The following is a 24,079-nucleotide window of genomic DNA, read 5'->3' on the forward strand; positions in this document are numbered from 1 at the left end:
GAACGGCAAGGTGTTATGGAGCGTAAGAAAGAAATGAAAGATTGAAAATTTCAGTGGAATATTTCATAAAATTTCACGAGGCTGTGAAATATTTCATACTTTTCAGGGGCTAGAGTATGCAACCCGCGCTCAAACACACAAAAATAGAAGAACGTCACAATTTTTACATTTAACGAAACATGAAAAGGAGCCGGTATTTTTCAATATCTCTCATAAATTTCTGAAATTTCATGAAATATTTCAAGTGAAGTTTCAATATTTTATTTTGATGAAATTTTGCTACCCTGATGAACGGAGTTATAAGCTTTTAAAGTTTCCAAATTTGTTCTAATCTCTCTGATTGGTTGGATTCACTGTGTGCTCGGCTGATTAGTAAAGCGGCATCTAACCCAGTTCGTCGGGTCTGTTTCCATTTGGCAAGTCGAGGTGGACCGTCCGTCGCGCGACTCCGGGCCCGCGGCGAGACCGGCACGGGTACGGCGACCGGGTCTTCCCCGGGCGGGCGGGCGGGCGGGGTGGCGCGGGGGGCGGGTTGCGGGTTGACACCGCGAGTTATCACAGGTATCCGGCGTAGCTGCTCGAGACGGCGAGTGCTCAACAGTCGCGCGGTTGACCGCTCCGCCTCGAGTCCGAGTCATTCTTGCGCCTCTTGCGGTAGTCGCAGCCTCGTCGCGTCATCGCTCCGTGCTTCCCCCGATTTCCCGGCGTTTTTCCCTCCGTGCGTCCGCGCGCCCGGTGATTTTCCCTCATCCCCTAGCCGCTGCCCTCCAAGGGAAAAGCAAGGTTATAAAGTGCTGCCCCGCCGCTTCAGCCGCAGTCGCGGTCACGCCTTCTCCAATTGCGCTTAGCTCCGTTTCGCGCTGATCGTGTCCGTAGTTCACGCCAAAGTGTTTACATCCGCTGGATTTTAACCACCACGGTGAGATTATTTATGCAAGAAAAAAAATTGGTGATTCTCGCACTTTAAATTAGGGCTCGAACGTGCTGTGTTCAAATTCCGATCCGTGTTTGTGATCATGATTATAAAGTACTTTGAGCAACCGGTTAAATCGACCATGAACGTTTGTCTGTTCTCTCGCCGGGAATTTGTGTGCTTTTTTTCGTGAGGAAAGAAAAACAATCTATTTTATTTTTTAATATTTGATAACTTAACTGTCACCGCGCTCGTCGCATATATTTCTATTTTATGCATTTATCTACAATACCGTGAAGGATTCTTACAATTTTCCTCTCATTTCCTAGATCTCCGAAGCAGTTATTGGTGATACTTGTGTCGTGTTAAATTCTGCGTGTTTTTTTGTCTGTGATGGTTGTGTGAGTCACGGGATTCGTGTGAGTCGCACAAGTTTTACTCTCTCACTCGAGGTGTTTTTACGTTTCCGATGAATCGATCGGCGTACAGTGTGATGGACACCGAGCAGGAGCAAGGGGCCGCCAACGGCGTCAAGCTCATCGGCTTCGTGGCGACGGATCCCGAGGGACGCAGCCCGGCCGAGACCCAGGACCCCAGGACGGTGCCCGGCGGCTTCGTGAACCGCGCCTACGAGCCGGCCGCCGATGAGAATTCCAACGCCACCCACGGCTACTCACCCAATTCCCACCAGAGTCCGCTGTCCCACAATGGTGAGTATTCCTCTCGTGTCTCTTTTTTGAGTCTATGAATGGAGAATTTGCACACAAAAATTGCCTTCCTTCACCTGAGAGTGCCTAATGAGCTGAGTTCGCAGTATTTTTCATAATTTTTTACTGACATGAGAAATCGGAGAAAAACAGATTTAAAAGTGAGAAAATTCGCCGCCTTGTGGCGTCAAAAAAATCCTCGTAATCAGTTTTTCTGGCAGTATCATTTTAAAGATGAAATACACAAAATTTAAGACACCTGCAAATTCTCTATTAACTGATATTATCGCCGGCTCGAGTTGAAACATTTCACTGTTCCAAAGTGATATCCGGAGTGAATCCCAGAGTGATATCTGGAGTGAATTCCAGAGTGATATCCGGTATGCATTTCACTGCGGCGCTTGTTTTGCCTCCAAAAAACAGAAATCCGAGCGATATGAGTGGGGAGCGGCACTTTAATTTTCGAGAAGTGAACCCTGGCTCTTACAGAGAAAATCGACTCTTTTGCTGAGTAAACTCTGCTCTTCGGAGCAAATGTCACTCCTTGCCCAGATCCTCAAACTTCCTGGGGGCAATATTGGGACCGGAGTGGAGTGCACTCCGGATTTTACACCGAAAATTTTAACATTCTATGTGACCATCCTAGGGAAAGGAGGCTTGTGTCCAGAAAAATGTACCAGCGATGTCCCTGTCATCAGTCTTTTCGTTTGCTTTTCTCGGATCTCATCCAGCAACAGATGACACGTCGTAGATGGTCACAAACGGACTGCGTTCAGCAGAAAGGAAACAAACCACATCGGCCAAGGCCGAATTTAAGTGGGCAATTTAATTTTTTTACAAGATAATGTTTGTGCCTATTCTTTTGAAGAGTTCAATGAATTTACTTCGTGATATGCAGAAAATTCACTGAATTTTGCACAAAATTCCGCACAATAGTTTTCATGTGAAAAATTGAATTGCCCAATTCAATTTGGCACAATAGCTGATGTAGCTTAGTTCCTTTCTGACCAACGCGGTCCAAATATGATCGCCTGCTCGAAATGCCATCGGAAAAAATAACAATTCAATTCCATTGCAGGGCGATGGTTCTTAGGATGGTTTTGCATAGCCTGGTACGTCACATTTAAAAAATAATGACTCCCCGAGGCCTTAAAAATTCGCACCATGACACTATGCCATTTTATCTTAAGCGCTTTCACAAAATTGATCGGTCCGATTTCTCAGGAGAAATGTGAAGTTAAGACCACTCGCGCATTACCTTTTTTAAAATTCCATAGAAAAGGGGAACAAAAATTGAAGGCAACATGACAAATTTTACTGATACGTAATAATGTTGACCTGCATCGAAGAATTCCGGTGAATCGATGCGTCGCCGCTCCAGCACAAGCCTCGGAAACTATTTGTATATAAACATTTACGGATCCGTCGATTTTTCATAGTTGTTATAAATTATTCAAAAACAAACGGATGTGCGCAGTTGCTGATGCACTGCTGACGCCCGCAACGTAAACAATGCTCACGGTTTTCAGAAATTTGAACGCTCACAAGATTCCTCGGATCAAATAAAGTAGCTCCGATCTCAAAATCAGCGAAATCCTAATGTATGTGACATACCGACAGTCATTTTGACCGGAAACTCAAAGTTCAAGTCCACGAAGAAGAAAATAAAAACAAATTATTCATACCGGGCTGTTGGAATTTCGGCTAAGTTGCAAGTACCCAAAACTACTTATTGTTAGTCCCCGCAGAGTTCTGATTCTTAGCGGTGACGTAAAAAAAATATTTTTTACTTTAAAAAAGTAATACAGGGGATTACATTTTTAATTACACACTGAGAATAAAAACTCTGACCGTGGAAGCCGCATTTTTGGATTATATAGACCTATCGTCCGCGTTCCGGGCTCAGAGGCCGAAAGCTCCAGGTGTAGCTCTTAGAGCAGTCGAAGCTACGGCTCCAGTAACCGGAAATTTCAGCCTCTGAGCTCAGAACGGATGACACGTCTGCATAGCACGTAACTTTTTTTCAGTGCAGTTCAAGAAATTTAGTTGAATCACGCTTTCGACAGAGTAAAAAATATTTTAGTTGTTAAAGTAAAGTCAAATATAGGGAAATTGGTATGCCACCTGCCAAAAGTATAAATGAAGAAGGGTAAGTAGGAGAGGCTAAGTTCCCATCTTTAAAATTTCAGTAGTTTTCTGGAATGTTTTTCAATTATTATGACCAAAATTTTCATAATTTAGCTATCCAGAATAAGAAGTTATACGAGTATTAATCATATGAATTTAATAATTGAGAATAAACATATCTACTGCCAATTGCTGCCCATAACCCGGCTGTTTTCCTCGGGAACCATCACCAACACACTCTCATGCGATTTTCCCGTTTGGGCTGGTATGATTAGTTGGTTCTGCCGCGAGTTTAATTGTTTTGGGAAATCCGAGGAATGGCTTAACCGGTGGATTTGCCGTTGCGCTTCGATGAGTCATCCGTGGAGCTCCGCCCGCCCTAATTCCCCAATGACGAACTTTTGAATATCGCGATGCATCTCGTCAAGGTCGACAACCTTGAACTTGGCTCTTGTCAGAATTAGATCCACAAACTGAAGTACAGATCTATTACAGCTTGATTGGCTGGTGTTTTTTTTATTAGCTCATTCAGGGAACTTTTATAAATTCTACCTCTTACCTACTCTGCTTAAATGATGAAAGATTGAGTTCTTAATGACGTCACCTTCCTAAGCGCCGCTGATTAAAAACTTCAACAGGTGGGACTAAATTACTTAAAACAACCCCACGAGAAGACGCCAACTTTTAAAAGACGATCATGATTATGTGAAAATGATGAGAAAAGACGTCTTCCAAATCAAGTCAAGGATAAAGTACATCTTTACGAATAAATGTATTTTTCTAGAAAAGTTCCGGCTCGGTTTGGCTCGTGATGCTATTTGAGCGCCGAGAAAAAAAGCTAAGATGGGAAGCTAACTGGCTAATACTGATTCCTGCATTGTTTGATTTTTAAAAGGGGTCATTATAATTAATTCAATGGGGATCCATACTATACATTTATTTTTATAGAATTGCTTTGGAGGAATCGTCATTTTTATTATATTTCACCATTTTCACCAGTGGCATGAAAAATCAATGATTTATTTTGGATCATGATATGTACTTGATGTAATTTTTTGCAACCTCCATTCAACGATTCAGAGAAAAATCACATGTACAACAACAAGCATCTTTTAATTGTCATCGTATTGCCAATTTGTCACAATTTGTCAAAAATGATCTAACGGGAGTCTTGTTGAGAAGACGTAAGTGTCGCTAGTACTGAATCGGCAATAAATGATGAGGTCAATAGTTTTAATAATTTTTAACCCTACTGATTGATCACTTTTAGAGGGGGGGGGGGGGTTAAGTCCTATCAGTTATGGCAACATAAGTGTAGTTTCATTTCTCTATGATTTTAAGATGCATTTTCAGTGTTAGATAATAAGTGCGAAGAAAACTTTACGGCGTTTTTTCCAATATTTGATCAGTATAACCTAAGATCTTTTTCTGGGAGTTATGTTTTGGAAGAAAATTTAAACGAGACTTGAAACATAAGCGCTACCGAATGCGTACTCGGTTTTTTTCTATCTTCTTCCCTTTTCCTATATTACCAACTGGCATTGACACATGCGATTCTCCTAGCTCAAGCGGAAACTTCAACATCAATCGCTGCATAGGCATGGCTGCCTAGTGCCTATGCTCATTAATGCACGAATTTTGAGGTATTAAATGAGTGCGGAAGTTGCGGCTTGTTATCGACAAGCTAATGAAGAAGAAGCGAAAATAGTACGCAAAATTGGTGCTCTGTTTTCGGCATATCTAGAAAATGAGATGAAACAATGGGCATCAATATGCAAGATTTTTCAAGTTCATAGTGATCCTTCTCTCGGTGACACGGAACTTCAAGCAATCAAGGCTTGAGTTACAGTATATTTTAAGAGAAAGGTCACTTAAAAAAAGTACCATCAGGAAATTACTTTCACTTACAATTCCGAGCACTAGAATCCCAATTCCTGAGATTGTTGCCGAATAAATTAAATTCAAACCAGTGTCGAGGGCTCCTATTATTAAAAAAATCTATTCCATTTTCGGAAAAAATGGTCTATTATACAGTTGGGTGAACTTTTAAAATTCATCCAAGTTTTCAACCTTTATTTTTTCGTATGAACGAACCGTTGCCAACGCGGGGAAATATCACATTAACGCCATGTATGTTCACCTTCAACTTTTAATGTAGGCAACACAAACTCTCACGTGGTCGAATAGTGGTATGGTCGTGAAATGGCAAACTCACACGGAACACATTAAAGAAAAAACATTTTACCGAAAGGTTACTTCAACGCCATATCAAGTCGCCTTCAACTTTTAGAATAGGCAACACAAGCTCCTACGTGATCGAATAGTGGTATCATCTCCCGTGTGATAGTCATACGCTCATTGTCAGCCCGGTCCGCGAATTGGTTGCAGGCATTAAAGCTTCCATTCGAATCTCATAAAACTATTCCTATCTTTTAATGGAATGCTTTTATGTCGAATGAAAGTTGAGTTCAAATTCCTGTTCAAGCGCATTTACCTTATGTACCGATCAACGGTCAGCAGATAAGTGCTCCTTTCACGCTGTTTTCCACCTAACTAGTTATTTTCTTTTCAACCGCATGAAAAGGCACCTTCTGATCTCAAGATAACCAATTTACAATCAATTTAATTCAGATCAACTTCAAAATTTTCGATTCAAATGTTTTAAATTTGAGTTCTTCAAACACACTTATTTTTGTTGAAGCTTTTATTTTCTAAAAAATGTGAAGTACCTAGCTCTGAATAAATGACCCCTAATAAAGTTGATTTAAAAACTAAATTCTCCACTCGAGTGTCATTTTGTAGCAGAACTGAGTCGCGGGTATGGTGGTACCTTAATCGCAAGTGACTTTATAACCTTCAGCGGGAATATACTACTGTGCTAAGGAAGAACGCTGTATGAACATTCGAGAGTTTCCAAATTTCCTGCGATAAAATGTTCATTTGTGAGGAAAGTTACGCATATTTTTCCTTTAAATTTTCAGAATCATTAGGCAATAGTGTGAACTAAATTATCTGAAAAATTGGGAGGAAAATATTCATAATTTTACCAGAAAATTCGCGTTTTATGAAAGGAAATTTGGCAACGCTTGAAGGTTCATACGGCGTTTTTTCTTAGCATGGTATTATAGGCATGGTTCTTAGTGTATTAATCTGTCTTGCGTGGAACGTGATTACCACGTTGGCTGCCTCGTAGAGACAAAAGACAGTTGTGATGATAGGGTGCTGACAGTGATCACTAATTGAACATCATCTGGATAGCAGCAATTCATGCCGTGCTCAGGAAGAACGCGCCTTACATGAGCTTTCGAAAGTTGCCAAATTTTGCATAATAAACAAAATAATTCGAGATTGTAATTTCGAGAAAAGTTACAAATTTTCTTTGGAATTTTGAAGCATCTCAGAATAAATTGCAAATTGACTGCGAAACTACCAAATCATGTATCTCGTTTGCTGCGTTTTAAAATATCAGATCCTATATTATTTCAAGAAAGGAGAAAGAAAGTCAACATCATTCCTTTTAGTCTTTATCGAATTCAATTTCTACCAGACATTAGTAGGCTTAAATTGTGGAGCATACGTTTGAGCGGTTTCATTAAAAATTGGAACACAATCCATGCTTGAACATTATTTCAGGAAATTGAAGCCGATGTTCCAATTTTGGCAGTCTTCAAAGTCCTGCTGAATGTATATTAAGTAGATAAATCGCGTAAATTGTCCATATTAATGGTGAAACAAAACATATACCACGAGTTTTACTTTTCAAAATGTTCGCTCCCACTTTATTTTTAGAGGAAAACTCAAGGGATTTCTCTGCATAAAATTTTTCGAGGATATCTATAGAATCAATAAAAATCTAACAAAATATGAAAGTAGTAATTTGCCTGTGCTACAAAAAAATTTGGCCGGAATTCTTGTTTTTTTTTTAATTTCATGATCGATATGAAGCAGGCACTCTGCAAGCGCCTTGCTGCAATGATGCTTTCATTAGTGAAGAACTTAAAAATCACAATCCCAGCTCGGAGCGCCTTCATCTCATCGTGATACTTCACGCTTTTTTAAACAGTTGGTTTAGTTGCCAGTTCGGACCAAACCCAACTGAAAGTTACAGATTTCACTGCTTCCGCATGCAAATGCGCTAACTGCTGCATCTTTTAAACTCCCGAAAACGTTCGAAATAAGTGTTTCGATCTGTAGATTATCAGCCCAACGGTTAATAATTTAACTCTGCCAATATCATTTTTTGGATGCATTATGTTTATTTATTTTCACCTTTCCGGTTCATACACAACCAAAAGGAATTAAATTACGAAATTAAGCAAAGAAAACGTGGTTTCCTGCATTTTACAGAATATTTAGTGCGGTTTTCATACCCAACTTCTAGGTGAATATTGCTCATACATTTTTTAACTTCGTGAGATTTCATGAAATATTTCACGGAAACATCCCATTCCGAATAAGTTTCTTCCGTTACCCGTCATCCTATTTTTGCAAATAATAGTGAAAAAACGAGCCTCAACTCATCCTCGCGGACCTCAAAACCAGAAATGACGTCACGGCGAAACGCCTCTTCGGTATCGCTTTAAGCCGCGTGAAATATAAGTGAGACGTGGGTATCGGTATAAGCGGAGAGCGAGGCGGTAGGAAATACCGAATACCCGATCACTCGCGGATTGGTTTCCGTTATGTTCACGCGAGTTTTACAGTTAGATCTGATTCGTTGCATTTTGTGTCGCGCTGCAGTTTAATTAATTATCGTTGCATGTTGACGCGCTACGTTATAGCGTCAGCGGTGAGGTGCGACATAACGAGAAGCTGTCCGCCTATTTACATAATTTTCCAGTCGGCTCAAGTCACTGGTCTTCGACGACGACCCCCCCCCCCCCTCCCCCCCACGGGTCCCCGAACCTCTCGCTGCAATCGATTAGATTTGTTGATCCGTGGTATGAATTTCAGTTCATTTCATGTACCGAGGAGGAATACAGGGTGATCCAAGGTTGAACGGCCAGACTGCAGGAGCGTGTTCTACGGGCCAAAATAAGACTTTTTTGTTGTATAAAGTTTTTTTCCAAAAGTGCCCCCAATCGGAGGTACGCCCCTCCCCAAAATTTCGGGAAATAAATAGTTTTTCCTGAATTTTGGCGACGGTTGAGAACTAAATCTCATGAAAATGTGTACTACCCTGTACTTTTAAGCCCTGAATTCATACATGATCTAAAAAAAATAGATCAAAATCTCACTTTAAATAGAGGGTTTTGGGGGTGTTTCGGCTCCTGCAGTCTGACCGTTTGCCCATGGATTACCCTGTGTATATAAAAATAGAATTTATTGTCAAGTACCGAAAACTATTAAAATGAAGCTAGTATAGATTAAATTGAATTGGTAAACTTTATAATTTGTAAAATTTTAATTTCCACTTCCCACGCATCTCTGCGATGTAATCGATAAGTAATATTATCACTATAGTCTCGGCTTTTTTTGGAGTACATGAATTTCGAAAATGCGGATAAAAAAACAGTTTCAACTGACACACCACAGTTTTTGTAGCAGAAACTAAGTTTTTTTTTCCTTGACCGGGGAGATATCATGAGTGGCGGTAGCCACATCCGGGCAAGTAACCTATCCTCCAATAATTGGCAACACAGCACAGCCCGGTCGATACAAATTTCCAATATATATGACAAAAATGTCATTGAAATTTCATACGGTTACACGAATAGAGGTTTTGTTTCTAGAACCTGAAACATTGGTTATCAGAACTAAAAAATTGTTTATGTCATGTGACGTCAAAGCTTGGTCTTAATAACTGAAGTTAAAACTCATGTTACTCATGAAAGTTTGGCCAGAAACACCATCTAACTTCTGACTTTCTCTAAAGTTAGCTTTAAAGTTCTCAAGAAAGCGCGCTGAATCAAAGGTTGTGATGGAGGAGCACCACATTAGTACAGGGCATCACCAGTCAAATTCTTATTGCAGAGATAGAGTTTAATACATCAGCGAGGCCACCATGATAGCCTTGATATAAAAAAAAACGTAGTTTCAGGAAAAAGCCATTTGAAATTCTAATCCGCTGGGCACAGAGTAAAAGAGTGTGAATTATAATGCAACTTCACTATTATAAAAATGAACTAAAAAGTTCAAAACTCATTCCTCAGTATAGAGTCTTACGTTGAAATCAACGTTTTGACAGTCAAAATTCCAAAATCCAGTTTTGAAATGGAAAAACATCTTATATTCTTATTTACCCTGCTCGAAATATACTTCGATTAAAAGTCCTTTTAAGGCCCCCTGGGTGATAATATTGAAGAAGGAAATTTTTTTCCCCATCACAATCTGGCTTGCCCTCGGATGAGGGTTTCTCAAACTGCACATTCATGTATATAAATATTTTAGTCGGTTAATAGAAAATTCCCAACATCAGCGAGTAGAAAAAATTCTTTCAAAGATTATGGACTACATTTTGCTATTAGGATACAGTGTTCAGCTCACTTTAGAAAGAACATATGTGTTATCAGTCTCCATTACTATCAATGTACAGAAAGTGCTTTTACAAATGAGTCTGAAATTGTAGTTCCTGATTGAACAATAAAGTCCACTTATGCATCGGTGGAAATGTATGCTATCGTGCTAAGGAAAAACGCCGCATGAACTTTCGAGCGCGGCTGAATTTCCCCGGATCAAATACATTTATTCCGGAAGGAAGTTATGAACCTTTGCCTTGACATTTTCAGAAACTTAGCTTGAATGGCTAGTAAAACTCTCTTACAAGTTAGGAGAGGAAAATTCATACATTTATCTTTTTTGTATATTTTATGGAGAGGAATTTTGGCAAGGCCTACGGGTTCATACGGCGTTTTTCCTTAGGACGAGAGCATGGATGAGAGGCGCGGATCCTTTCCGGAATCTGCGCTCTCCCGGTGATTCTGTAGCGCACTCAAGGACGGCTCCTGGATCCGGGTTCCCGGGCAACAATATCTGCAGCTCTGCTCTATTTGTCTGCTGAAAAAACTCCAATTACATCTCAACGAGGATATTTATCCGCTAAACACCGGCAGACGGAACTAATCGGTCCTTTCCGGAAACGCTCGGCAACCCTCCTCAGCGCTGCCGAACCCCCTCCCCCCTCCTCCCACCACCTGCAGGAAAGCAAGGAGCTAAAATATTGGTGGAAATCATGGAGCTCTCGATTTGCAGAATCAAATACGGAGATTTATAATCATTCGACAAGAACTAAGAGCTGAAAAATCAAAGGAACTCAATTCCAGGATTTAATGGATTAAATTTTGCAATGAGGAACCACGATATCTGCTCTCTCATAAAAGCACGTGTCTGCATAGGGAATAAGCCAATGGCGTGTATGTTGTTTCTTAAATTGGCAGAAACAGTGGAGAAATGAAAACCGCTCTGTATGCTGAATTTTGACATCGATAGCCACAGCGACGGACAAAGGGAAACGGAGGAATTGAGGGGCTTGGAGGACAAACCGCATAAGTGCAGTTGTTGAAAAAATTAAGGTATATATTAATGACTTCCAGTAAAACTAGTCTTAATGCATATTCTGTGAAAAATCCGCTCCTAAATTCCAGTTTTTAAGCATCAAAAAGTCGGTTCGAGCTTTCTTTCCGTCATAAGAATCCATGTGATGCAGGGAATTTTTTCTTCTTCTTTTTTTAAACGAGATAGGTAATTTCCCGAGGAGAAAAATTCTCTGCGTCCCGCATGCAGGTTGTTGAATTTTAATTAAGACTTTAAATCTCATGTTGAGGGCTCATGACAATGATCTAAAGTGGTCTAACCCGAGTCCCTGGCCTTGGTAACCTCAAACTGTTTTCTCTGGATCCTCCGTGCTCGGAAAAAACTTTTTCTTCAGGACCATCTTTAGGGTTCTATTCCTCATGCCAATTTTGAATGATACTCTGATAGTTAGCGAAAAAAGACCATCCCTCTTTCTAGAGGAACCTTAAAAATACCAATCTGATGTAACCTCCTCGCGATCAATCTCGGGAAGGGGACTATCCAGAAAAAAGTGCGTGTGAAAAATCGCCTTTCGGTAGGCTAGTTCTCGCTCACGAGTCACGTTCTCAGCAAATTTTTTGGCGGGCAGCGGGCCGATTATTGAAATTGATAGACAAAGCTATAGACAAAGACGACAAAATAGATATGGTGAGATCCTATTGGTGGAAGCGGGTGGTTGCAATGGACAAAGGAGGTAGGTAATGGACTAACTAACGGCAACCCACGAAAGACCCGACAGTTAGTCTATCACTTTCTCCCTTTGTCTATAGCACCCACTCATTTCAACTAATAGGATCGCTCCATACTCCCTATGTCTTCTTTGTCTATAGCTTTGTCCATCAATTTCAATAATCAGTCCGCAGGTCAGTGATTCTATTCGGTAATTCGCGAGCCGCCCCCCCTACCCTCCCACCATTCAATCTAATTTTCCTCTCATCATCTGCGTCGGCATGACGCACAGTGGATCGAGTCAATAGGAGAGGTCGGACAAAATTCGGAAACTTCAAACGCTTCCCCCCGTCCATACAAAACTTAGAGACTCTAGAAGTGGCTCCAATGGTTTCATCGGGAAATTTTCTGCCAAAAGCTAGAGTCCTTTTATACTGAGAGTTAAGACAACCCCCCTAATGGAGTCACATGAACGGGAATAAAGATCACACAAATTGAAAGTTTTTCGTAATCTTTGATCGGCCCATTCTCAAATTCCTTTCTCCGTTCCTTCTCTCATTCTGTTTGTTCCTTGCCGAACCCGCAATTGCCCGGCCCATTCCAGATTATAATCTTTGCAATTGCAGAAAATGTAATCTTTATTCCCGTTTGTGGCACTGTGGAGGCCTAAAATACTGGAACCAATCAGAAATGGATTCACATTGTCTTTACTCTCAGTATAAAGGGACTCTACCAAAAGCACCCCTTGAAACTCAAAATGTGACGAATTGAACATCAAAATTTGCAGTTTAAGTTAACAAATTCATTTCCGACATTTCTGATTGACTCGATCCACTGTGCGGCGCACGATTTGCAGCGATAAATTGACCGGATCCACTCGCTCGGGTGGACAGCGCGCGATCTCCCGGTATCGAACATCAAACGCTGCGCTCAACGATCGCACGGAAAAATTCGCCTATTTCACATTGTTTCTATGGTGAGGCGGTGTTTTTATTCGAGCAGCTGACAGGTTTGCTGAACTGAATTATCCATGGGTCGCGATGGCCTAGCCGCAAATTGGTTACACCCTCCGCGATGGGTCGAACGGCCGATCAATCATGTAAATAATCGTATTCATGCGAATTTGAGTCTTTTCCATCGCTCGAATATTTCGTTTTTCATTTTCCTTCTCCTTCTTCTCTCTCCTCTGACTAATTTCTTTTCGTCAGTCTTCATTGCCGCACTAAATCTCAAATTTAAAGCACAATTTCGTGAAGGCACGTACATTCCATCGGCATGATTTACAACCACCTTTTAAGTGATTTCGAACCTGTTATTGTCAAGTTCTCTGTTATTTTGTTCGTTTTTAGAGGATATCAGGTCACGAAATATACAATTTTTGATGTGCAAAATCGTATAGAAAGACTACACAAATGATCGGTGCCAAAGCTTTAATCAGGGGACACAACTATTCGTCGTAAAATAATTACTGCTGGGTGGCGTGCCGTGTAATCCATTTTACTTAAAACTTTGACAAAATTCCTCTTCAAAGCATTACATTCATTCCCATGTCATTCAAATTGGCAACAATGGAGTGAGTAATACTTCTTTTATTCCTAAATTTTATGTGCGACCCGAAGAGAGAAGATTAACCCGAAATTCTCGAGAGTCAAAACAATAATACCCTGGTCGCTCGTAGATGGCGAATAATAATAAATTAAAAGGCAGTAAGGTCTTAAAAGGATTGCCGAACAACCGAGAAAGCCATGCGAATACAGACTCGATGTCTGGTGAGATTCTGACAACGCTCAACTTATCAGACTCTTTTAGAACTCCACCAGATTCAGGTGGGCTTTTCCCCATTGTTCAAAATCAGAGAAAAAATAGACGTAATGTTCTTTAAACCGGAAAAAAAACGGATTTTCATTCTGGGCCTTCGAAAGTTCTGGGTGCACTTCATTATTTCCAGAAGATATACCACTTGAAAATATTGCATAAAATCATCAGTTGACATTCTGGGAAAGGCAATAAAAATCTCGCAAATATTTCATACATTCATGATATCCATTACCGAAATAAAATATGACAGATGATTTGCAATATGTTGTATATTTAGGCATGTGCTCTTTTAGTTTTGTCACCGATATGACGTACGCACAGAGATGAACATCAAATAAGGGAAAGGGATTGCGACAATTTCAAAACAAATGCAACAATATAATTTGATTTTATTGAACGTAAGTATCTATGTTGTCAGCAATAACCGGCACTTTTTGAGCAATACGTAAAATTGCGATATTTCGCATCGACACAATAAAAGCTGTATTGGCGAAGAACGTCAAACATTCAACCTCGATATAGCGCCTTCAAATCCTGGCGATACCCTCCGCTCCACAAGGCAGTTAGTTTAGTTGCCTACTCGAACCAAACCAACTAAGGTTACTGAATTAACTACCCGCACTCGCGAGAGTGCCAAAAAGTTTGTTTGAAATCCAAGCATAATAATCAGTACTTTCTTTCTTATTTTTTTACGTCTGCATTTTTACACTTTTTGATTACAAAGCTAGCTCTCTTCTCGTGAAGATACTAGCATTTTTCAATGTTTCTTTTTTTTTACACTATTGCATTCTCGTATGATGTTGGACCCAGATCTACCTGAGACCTTGTGAATAGCACCGATTACGGGAGGAGAAAAGGAAAAAGAAAAAGAAGGAAAAGCAGAAGCAGAAGAAAAAAAGAAGCAGGAGCAGAAAAAAGGAGAAGCAGGAGCAGAAAAAAGAGAAGCAAAAGAAGAAGAAAAATAAGAAAATTAAGAAGAAGAAAAATGAAAAGGGAAAAAAGAAGAGGGAGAAGAAAAAGAAAAAGAAGAATGTGTAGATGAGGATGATAAAGGAGGACGAGGAAGAGGAGGACGAGGAAGAGGAGAAAGAAGGGGGAGAGGAGGACTAAAACAAAATATATCGGATGTCATTTCATGTAATTGTGATTTCTGCGTGGAATAACCCGATGAACGGCGTTTTACTTTTAAGAAAGGAACTACGAGTCGTGTAGAGCAGAGCCGAAGATAAACACTAGAGAAGTCAGAGACCTCTGGAAGATGATGACGTAATGGACGTAAGCTCCCACCCCCGACGAGTTTCCAAAAGCCTCCGGCAGAACACCTCTCTTACATAAAGTTGGCGTCTTCGTCTCGGCTCACCTTATCGCTCGCCCATTTCGTTTTCCTTTAGGTATACGTCGGCCTCGGTGTCCATGTCCATGCCATCACCCGATCAGCCATCAGCCGATCAGCCGATCAGCCGATCAGCCGATCAGCCATCTGACTCTAAGTTCACTGATCGCTCCCAAGTCGCGTCGCGTCTCCGTCCGTCTGTGCAATCAGTGAAAGTTTATCAATGCTCCACGCTCGAGTCCTAATCGGTAGTTGCCACGCTTGCCAACATAGTGACAACCACCAGGTGTCTGTGCTCCAGTTCAAAACCGCATGCCTCACGCCACACGCTCCGAGTGACGATTAATTTATGATGTGTCTCGCGTTCCGCGCCGTTGCCATATTTCAGCCCGGCTCCCCGCATTCCCCTCGATTTTTTGGTTAAAATTGTGAGATGTGGCAAAGAAACGCTTCCGAAGTTCAATACCTCAGCGTCTCTGGAGTGAATTTCTCGATCGGGCCTTTTGCGATCGGTTAAAAATAGAGATGCACGCAACGCTGAAGAAAAAAATGCTTGAGATATTGTTTTGACTTACAGCGTCGATTATGTCGACAAAATTTGGTTTTGTTTAAAATTTAAATCTGTGCGGATTTAAGAAGCAGAAAAATGAGGAAAACAAGAAAAATAAAAAGAAGAAGAAGCAGCAGAGGCAGAAGAAAAAGAAAAAGAAGAACTTGAAGATGAGGATGATGGAGGAGAAGGAGACCTGGAAGAGGATCAGTCAGTCAGTGATTTTGAGTTAAAGAAACGTTGTTTTGCTATCGTCAAGTTTAATTGAAAAAAAAAAATAACAAAAAAAAATTTCTTCAATAATTCAAAAAAACTAACTCAAGGTCAAATCCGCACGAATTTAATTAAAAACAAAAACGAATTTTGTCAATAAAAAAAGACGCTTTTAGTTAAAATTATATCTCAAGAAATTTTTTTTCAGTGAATAATGGTCGCGTTAAAGGCTCGTTTTATTGCCTATGATTAATGTTCATCCCGTAGATAGTGAACTTTTCATTTGGTTTTCCTTTCAAAATTTTATAGTCTCCTACACTTGTTTTCAAAATATCAATGACGTATTTCAATTCACCGCCAACCAAAACACTTAACTTCAAAGAACTTAAACAGATGAGATAAAAGTCAACATTTGCTCTGAGTAGGTACTTGATGAGATGATAGGGCCAATCCTAATCCGGGCAAGCTGCATCCACAAGCACCGTCACTTACAAAATTTAAAGCCCTCCAATTCTCTGGTTTAATTGTTTCCTCGAGTGGTTTTTACTATACAATGACACTGTAATGATGTTTTTGAGTGTTTATTGTTTCATCCGTCTTAATTGCATCAATTTTACATAAATGTAAAAGTGGAACTAGAACTATGACCAGAAAGATGTTGGGCCGGTACCTACCTCGTTTCCCAATTCCCATGTTTCCGTAAGGAATAACCAGAGCATAGAGTAGTGCCGCGTCTAATGGAAATTTAGAGACCGAAATCGCCAAATCTTTTGAAACCAAACAAGAGCTATGACGGTTTTAAGTTTGCGATCCAAAAAAGGTGAATCGAGGAAATTCTACTTGAAATTCTAATCAGCCATGTTCAAGATAAAAAGATGCCGAATTATAATACAATATTGAATTCTCTATTGGTACAAAACTGCTTTAAACCCCTCGTATTTATTTTGATGACACTGGAGCAAGTTTTCCGTCGAAATCTCAAAATCCGATTTTTTGACGTAACTTTATAGAAGTGACTCTGCTGGAAAAATCTCCGTGGGCTCAAGTATTTTTCTCTGTAGATGGTATAACGAACATCAATCGTATTTCAGAAAACTTTACGAATAGGTATGTTATGCAAGGAAAAACTACGATGTCAAAGTTTTATTCGTGGTGTATGCAAAACCCAAAAAGATGCATTGAATACATAATAGTTGCCAATCTTTTAAGACGTTTGATCATTTAATCAAACGGACCCCCCTCCCCCTAAATTGAGTATAACAAAATAATTTGAAAAATGAAATGTCATCAACTACGAGTTTGGATGAATCAGCAAATGAATATCTGCAGCTTTCCGTCAGAAAATATCTTTTGAGCGTGCATCAGTCTAGGATGTGAAACTTCTTCTCATAGTTCATTCAGTATTTTCCTCATTTATGGACAAAATGCCAGCCGTGAGCACTACATGTGAGTGGAGTTATGCAGCGATTCATCTCTTATTATGAGAAGGAACGTGGAACGCGTTCCGGTCAGCCACTGAAGACGAACGTGCGTTTAATTGCACAAATCATGATACAGGTGCGATAGATAGAGATTTAACCGTTCATCTGGTTTGCTCAATCTTACTGGGTAACTTGCGACGCATCGCGCAGGCATTTCTTTTATTGTCTTTCGAGATGCAACGAGCCACTTAACAAGGTATGATTCCAAGCACCGTATTGTCGTAAGATTTTTCACTATTATGCTTGTATGCTAAATTTTGGACACGCGTAGAGAATATATTTCTAAATTTTACGCGCTAGGGATCAAAGCTGTTTTTGCATTATGATTTAATGACTCGCGACTCCACTTAAATTTTCAAGTTTCATACAACTATTTCAACGTCTAAGTAGTGCGGGTTGGTGTGAGAAATGCAGTTTTTAACTGTCGCAAGAACATGACTCAATAGAGGGAGGGGTGTTTTTTTCCATTAGATACTCATCATACTCATTAATGAGCGCTGCAAAAGAAGCTTATTAATAGAGTAACAAAAGTGTAATACGTCGAAATGTGCGTGACCGAATCTGTGAAAAGAGACCTTATCTTTCGGGAGGAAATTTCATGTAATTTTTTTTTGCAAAAAATGAATTCACTTTTTCTACTGCCCAAGAATTTGTGTCTAAGAACTTCAGAATTCATATCTACTTCCATTTTTGAGCTTCTAGGATCAAACGTGCGCCAAAATGTCCAGATTTTCTTCCTCTCTGGTATTTAAAAAAAAGTTATGGACAATTTTCTCTCAGAGGATAAGGTGCCTCTCTAATTTTCCGTACGCAAAATAAGCTTTGAGGATTAAGAAAACCCGTACTTCGCCGAGAACTACCGCCTGGTCTTTAAAAGTTGCTCATAATTTTGACAGAAAAGCAGCGCTCAAGTAAACACTGATGATAGATTGGCTATCGGAAGTAACCTCAGGAATACGCGGGTAATCAGCCTCTGCGTGACCTCTGTGTAAACGCAGATGGAGTATGAAGGGATCACCCAAGTGTTTACGGAACGTCGCATATATCTGACGGAATAGTCGTAGTGTAGCCATGACACCATAAAAACAAGAATAAATAGCATAAAATTCACAAATTTCCGCTTCGCCTTTATGGATTTTTCTCACCTTCCTTTAGGTTTCTCTCGTTTCCATTCTCGGAATCGCGTGGATCGCATTTATGAATGGACGTATTTCTGCCAAACTAAGCTATGTGCAGTATGACTTGAGCCCTGTTATGCATATATTCTCGGGTCTCAGGTCTCATGTCTTAAGCTCATAGTTCCGTTTGGCAGAAATACGTCCAAATGACGAATTTCAAGATTGCGCACGAGCAATAAATAAGAAATCACAACTTGGAATTCAAAGTTATTCTAATGACACATGATCTCGCGCCATCAAAACCTGGCTGAACGGACAGCAGGAAAAAGCGTTATTGGCTTCCCTTCAATTTGCCACCACTTGGAGATAGGACGGAGGTTAGGATAAGACGCAGTAATGTACGATGCAAGCCTATAAGCTGTAATCGCGCGTAAAATACTGCCAAAATAACACAGAATACCTCAAATCAAGGTTGCCAAAATGCGTGAAAAAACCTGGAAATTCTACATCGAGTTAAATGGGGAAGTGTGCTGAATTTTCAGCACAATTTGGCAACAATCCTTTAATAGAGGCGATCTCCGAGAGAGCCGATTAATTTTTTATAACATTCTTTAAGAAACACGGGCTGCCACCCATTTTTCCGTAATGTAAACACTGAAGCTTAAAAAACTTGATATTAAATCTGCAGATGTTCATTTTTAGCACAGAATAGACCCCTCGATATTTGAGCCGAAATCCACGCAGAGCTAAGACTGAGCAATCAAAACAACACAATGTTCCGAAATGCGAAAGGGAAGAAACAAACAAAAATTGGAATTAAGGCTTATAAAATGCAGGTATTCCACATCTAAGCAGGCTAAATTTGACTTGCTAATTTTAATCGACCAGCGGGCCGATTATTGAAATTGATAGACAAAGCTATAGACAAAAGAGACAAAAGAGGTATTGAGAAATCCTATCGGTGGAAGCGGGGGTTGCAATGGGCAAAGGAGGTAGGTAATAGACAAACTAACGGCAACCCACGAGAGGCCCGATGGTTAGTCTATCATTATCTCCCTTTGTCTATAGGAACCACCCGTTTTAAGCAATAAGGTCTCTCCATACTCCCTATGTCTTCTTTGTCTATAGTTTTGTCCATCGATTTCAATAATCAGTTCGCAGGGCACGTCTCCGTCACGCTTCATATCGTGATGAAATCAGGGTAAACCGGGCGCCTTCATTTTTTCATATGCAACACGGACATCCCTGAAGTTGGAATAGTTGCGTCCTACTTTCGGTTCGTTCACGTCCCTTCACTGTGTTTTCTAAGAGACTTAAACGCTGTGTCAGCAACGTGTGCCGTATCAAGAGCATTAGCTCGTTCGTTTCTCATCGATTTTAAACTCCTTTTTCCCCCAAAAAGGTAGATGCTTATTGTGATCAAAAAATTTCTCTCTTTGAAATATTAGGCGAAAGTATCGATGTACAACCGTCAGCATTTTGGAAAATATAAAACTTCCTCCTATTTTGTCCTCAAGAGCTGATACCAAGTTTCTCTGTGTTATTAAGAGAAGCTGGCTCATAAATGCTTTTCACGTTTCACGCTACTTCATGAAGACAAATGAAGCGTCATAAACTCAACGGCTCATTATTCACGTGCAATAAATGCACCTTTGAAACCATCGGTCATAATTGATTTGAACGGTTTTCTCCCGAGCAACCTGGGCATACCGTTTTAGTGGCAAAACATTATTTCCATTTTACCGAGAGAACATTTAATAAAATGGTAGTTTTCCACTCTTAGGCCTGTAAAACGTTGTTCCGCAAGCTAAAGAACGGCCGACCTTAAACTGCGATGAACCTAAGTTCAACGCGCAGAAGTGTTCTGAAAAATAGGTTAAATTCGCATAAAACTTGTAAGGTCTTCCACTTTTTGTTGCCGGCGGATATATGGTTGTTGCCATCTGTTGAGGAAAGCTCACGAGGTTTCCCAGTTTTATCAGACGAAGTGGGAAATTCGCAGTCTGGTCTGGCAATGAGAAAACTAGTCAATGTTTTTATTGGCAACAATCTTGAGTACAATCATCTCAGAGATTCTGCAGTTGCCAAGTCTCCATGACTCGTGGGCAGAATATCGTAGCAGAAACTCCCGTAGAGGAAATTTTTTTGAATCTTTAAATTTATTTTTGTCGTCCATGAAACGTCTAAATGTTTAAATAGCTATGAAATGTCTGGATCCATAGAAATGTATGTTTTAAAGTACTCGATAATTCCGTGAATTAGTTGAGGAGAAGAGTTCAAGATGAAATTTCATTGAAATAGAAATGGAAATTTTCAAAAGTCTAAGTTCACACGAAACACAAGTTTTATGGCAATCTGGACATTCCATGTTTTGAAACATTAATTTCGTTTGAAAAACTAGTTCAACATGTTGTTGTTGTTGCGTGAGCATATCGAACTCCAAAAATGCGTATCTCGGTTCCGGTGTTTCAAAATATCAGCTTCTATTTTATTCGTTCAAATGAGACCAAACCGACATCATAAAAAGCTTGAAATTTTCACAGAATATTCTTTACAAAGAGAAGAAAAACCATTGAAGTTTTCAAAAAACAAGGTTCACTAATTTTTTATGTAAAAATTAAGATATGACAGGAATTCAGCGAAGCCGCAAATCAAGGCACGCATTTCTGCGGTCTCACCGCCGCGCCGCGCGCCGGTCCGAGAATTGTTATAGCTACTGGGAAATGCTCAGTGCCTGAAAATATACACCTATCATTTTTTGGTCATGATGAATTCTTTATAAAAATGAAAATGTGTGGCAATGTCAGAAAATACGTCCTTTCTCTCTTGTATCACAAATTAAGCATTTTTTTTTGAGAGTCTGCATAGTTTGGTAATGATTCCACCACAAATTAATTTTCCTCTAAAAACTCCAAACCAGAGTGACTTTTAAGTTTTCGACGTTAAAAAGATACACCAACGAAATCTTTAAACTTTTTACCCAGAATTGTTGAAGACTGTCCAAATTTTCGTTTTATTACTGCCTGACTCATATTCGTGTAGAAAGCAGAATCTTTCGAGAAAAGTTCATAATTTTGCCTCGAATATGGGCGTGTATCGTCGCAAGTTTGCTCTCTCGCGATGATTCACTGATCGAACTTTTTTTCTCATTCTCATTCGGAGACAGCGAGATTTAAGTAAATTCGCAATCTGGCAACAGTGCACTCGTTTGAATGACATTCGAGCCAATGACCAATGCGACGCGACGCGGCGATTTAGTTGGTAGTGCGATCGCGCGAGGCGCGACCGTCACTCTGCCGTGCTAAGGAAAAACGCCGTATGAGCCTTCAGGCGTTGCCAAATTTCACCTGTCAAATCGCCAATTTTTAGGAAAAGTTTTGAATATTTGTTTACCAATTTCTCGGATAATTTTTTTTGTAATTTGATCTAGGTAAGTCTTCTGAAAATTGCAATGAAAAATATTCATAATTTTCCTCAAAAATAAACATTTTATCTAAGGAAATTTGGCAACTCTCGAATGTTCATACGGCGTTCTTCCTTAGCATGGCAGCGCTCCATGAAAACGACACATCGATACCCCTCACCGAGCGTGATGTCCTATTCCCCCTTGTATACTCCATGTCCGAAACCAACACTGCTGTGACCGTCTAAAAAGAATTTTTGCATGGACATGCAGATGATGCCGAATTTCCCCTAGTAAAATATTTACTCGTAAAGATTGTTATAAATGTTTCCTTTCAAAATTAAACTGAAATTTCACATTTTTTGATTTGAACCAAAACCAGTTTTTTAAATTGTTCGTCTTTTTCCGCATCCAACGAGTGGTCGTATAAGCTGGGGAACCGAACGGTTCCGGAGTTATGATCGATTGAAGTTTCCGCTCAACGCGCGCCGACCGATTTTCGCGCGCAAAAAAGTCGGATTTGACTGTTATTAAATCAGATTTAATGTTCAAACTGAGCAAAATGCATTATTAGGGACCCTTGAGGGTCGCTGAGTCCAGAAATTACAGATACTTCCAAAAAATTCACGTTTTTAAAATTACAGCTCCGTAGCGCTATTTTAGAGGCCCACTGAGCGCCGACCGGCCGCTCAGTGGTCCTGTACGGAGCTGTAATTTTAAAAACGTGAATTTTTTGGAAGTATCTGTAATTTCTGGACTCAGCGACCCTCAAGGGTCCCTAATAATGCATTTTGCTCAGTTTGAACATTAAATCTGATTTAATAACAGTCAAATCCGACTTTTTTTCCAGATACTTTAAATTAAATTGTGGACGAAATTATTTAAAAAATCGCAGAAAAATATTCAATTTTCCTAGAAAATTCAAATCGTTCTGAAAGAAATTCAGCGAAGTTTGAGGGCTCGTAAGCCGATCTTTCTCAGCAAGACAGAGTAGATATACCTTCCATTATGCAATCGATTCTCTATAAGTTGCCCCGCTGGAGGCTGGGGGACGACGTAAAATCACCATTGGATCATCGTTGGATTTCAGGAAATCCATTCTCGTTATTAATCCAGCCAGGGGTTTCAATTCACTTTTGGAGGGCGACAAAACTTTAGAAAAATTAAAGTAATGGAAAAAATACAAAAAAATTGCTCGTCAAGAATTTCCATTCCAGGACATATGAATCAGTTGTTTTTAAAAGGGAATAGTTACATTCCTTGATGAGTCTCAGATAGCATGTCCTTTTATTGAAGCCAAGGCTCATGCAATGATGGACTTGTTTCTTTTTGAGAACAACTGATTCATTTCTCCCGCTCTCCCCATTTTTCAAAAATAGATTGAAAGGGATCGAAGATTGTTCAGATGTGATCAAATTTAGAGCTACTGCATCACTGATTACATTCGTGACTTTTTTCACATTATTTGAGCCCAAAATACGATTTTTTTTGGTGACATGGCAACAAAGCTGATCCTCGCGTGTACATCTATTGACCTGATTTATTCCCGTCAGCCGACCACTGGTCTTTTCTCGGATTACTCTCTCAAGTGCACTCAAGATTCTGCAGTTTTCTTGCTCGATTTATTGAAATACTTTTACCCTTGAGGTCCTTGTTCCTGCTCTATCCTTGTGCAGCACGTCAACCTTTGTGTCCAGCAGAGTTTCACATAATAAACACATCATGCGATCATCTATTTTCATTGGAGTTTTAACTTACAATTAGATATTGTTCTGGGTCCACTTGTAGGCATGTAATCGGTTAATTATAAGTAGCATGCCGCACAGACGGTCGGTTACGCTAGTCACAGGGGATCGTGTTTTGATTATTTAATATAAAAGACCGGTAAAATTAATGAGATCCGTACAGATTGTAAGTTTTCCACGTCAAGTATTGACGACGATATCTTTCACCGAAAACACCACAAATAGCTTATGCTTTGTTTTTCGAAAAGCGATAATTTCGGTAATGTTGGACGTATGAGCTTGGCGATCTAAGAGATGCTGTTACGTTTTGCAAATGTGTAAGTTTAAAACATCAAAACACAGTTTTACGCAAGTGCCTAACGCAACTGGTCCATTTATTAAGATTTTAATGTTAAAGCAGCTGGGATACTGGAGTTATCAGCCCCAAGCAGCGATTTCTGAAGATGTGTGATTCCAGAGTTAGCGGGTGCGTTCTTGTCTTCACACTGTT

At 39.9% G+C, this 24,079-nt stretch overlaps 1 protein-coding gene across 1 annotated transcript in view; it reads left to right on the forward strand.

The window, feature by feature from the left end:
• The first annotated feature begins 569 nt into the window (after positions 1-569).
• Positions 570-24,079, forward strand: part of LOC109041460 (sodium-independent sulfate anion transporter) — a 57,944-nt gene continuing 34,434 nt past the window's right edge. The window contains exon 1 of the mRNA XM_019057824.2: positions 570-1,623. Coding sequence (XP_018913369.2) covers positions 1,383-1,623 — 241 coding nt within the window. The 5' untranslated portion in view covers positions 570-1,382. The remainder of the gene's footprint in view (positions 1,624-24,079) is intronic.

The sequence above is a fragment of the Bemisia tabaci genome, chromosome 8 (genome assembly GCF_918797505.1).
Source record: "Bemisia tabaci chromosome 8, PGI_BMITA_v3".
Lineage (NCBI taxonomy): Eukaryota > Metazoa > Arthropoda > Insecta > Hemiptera > Aleyrodidae > Bemisia > Bemisia tabaci.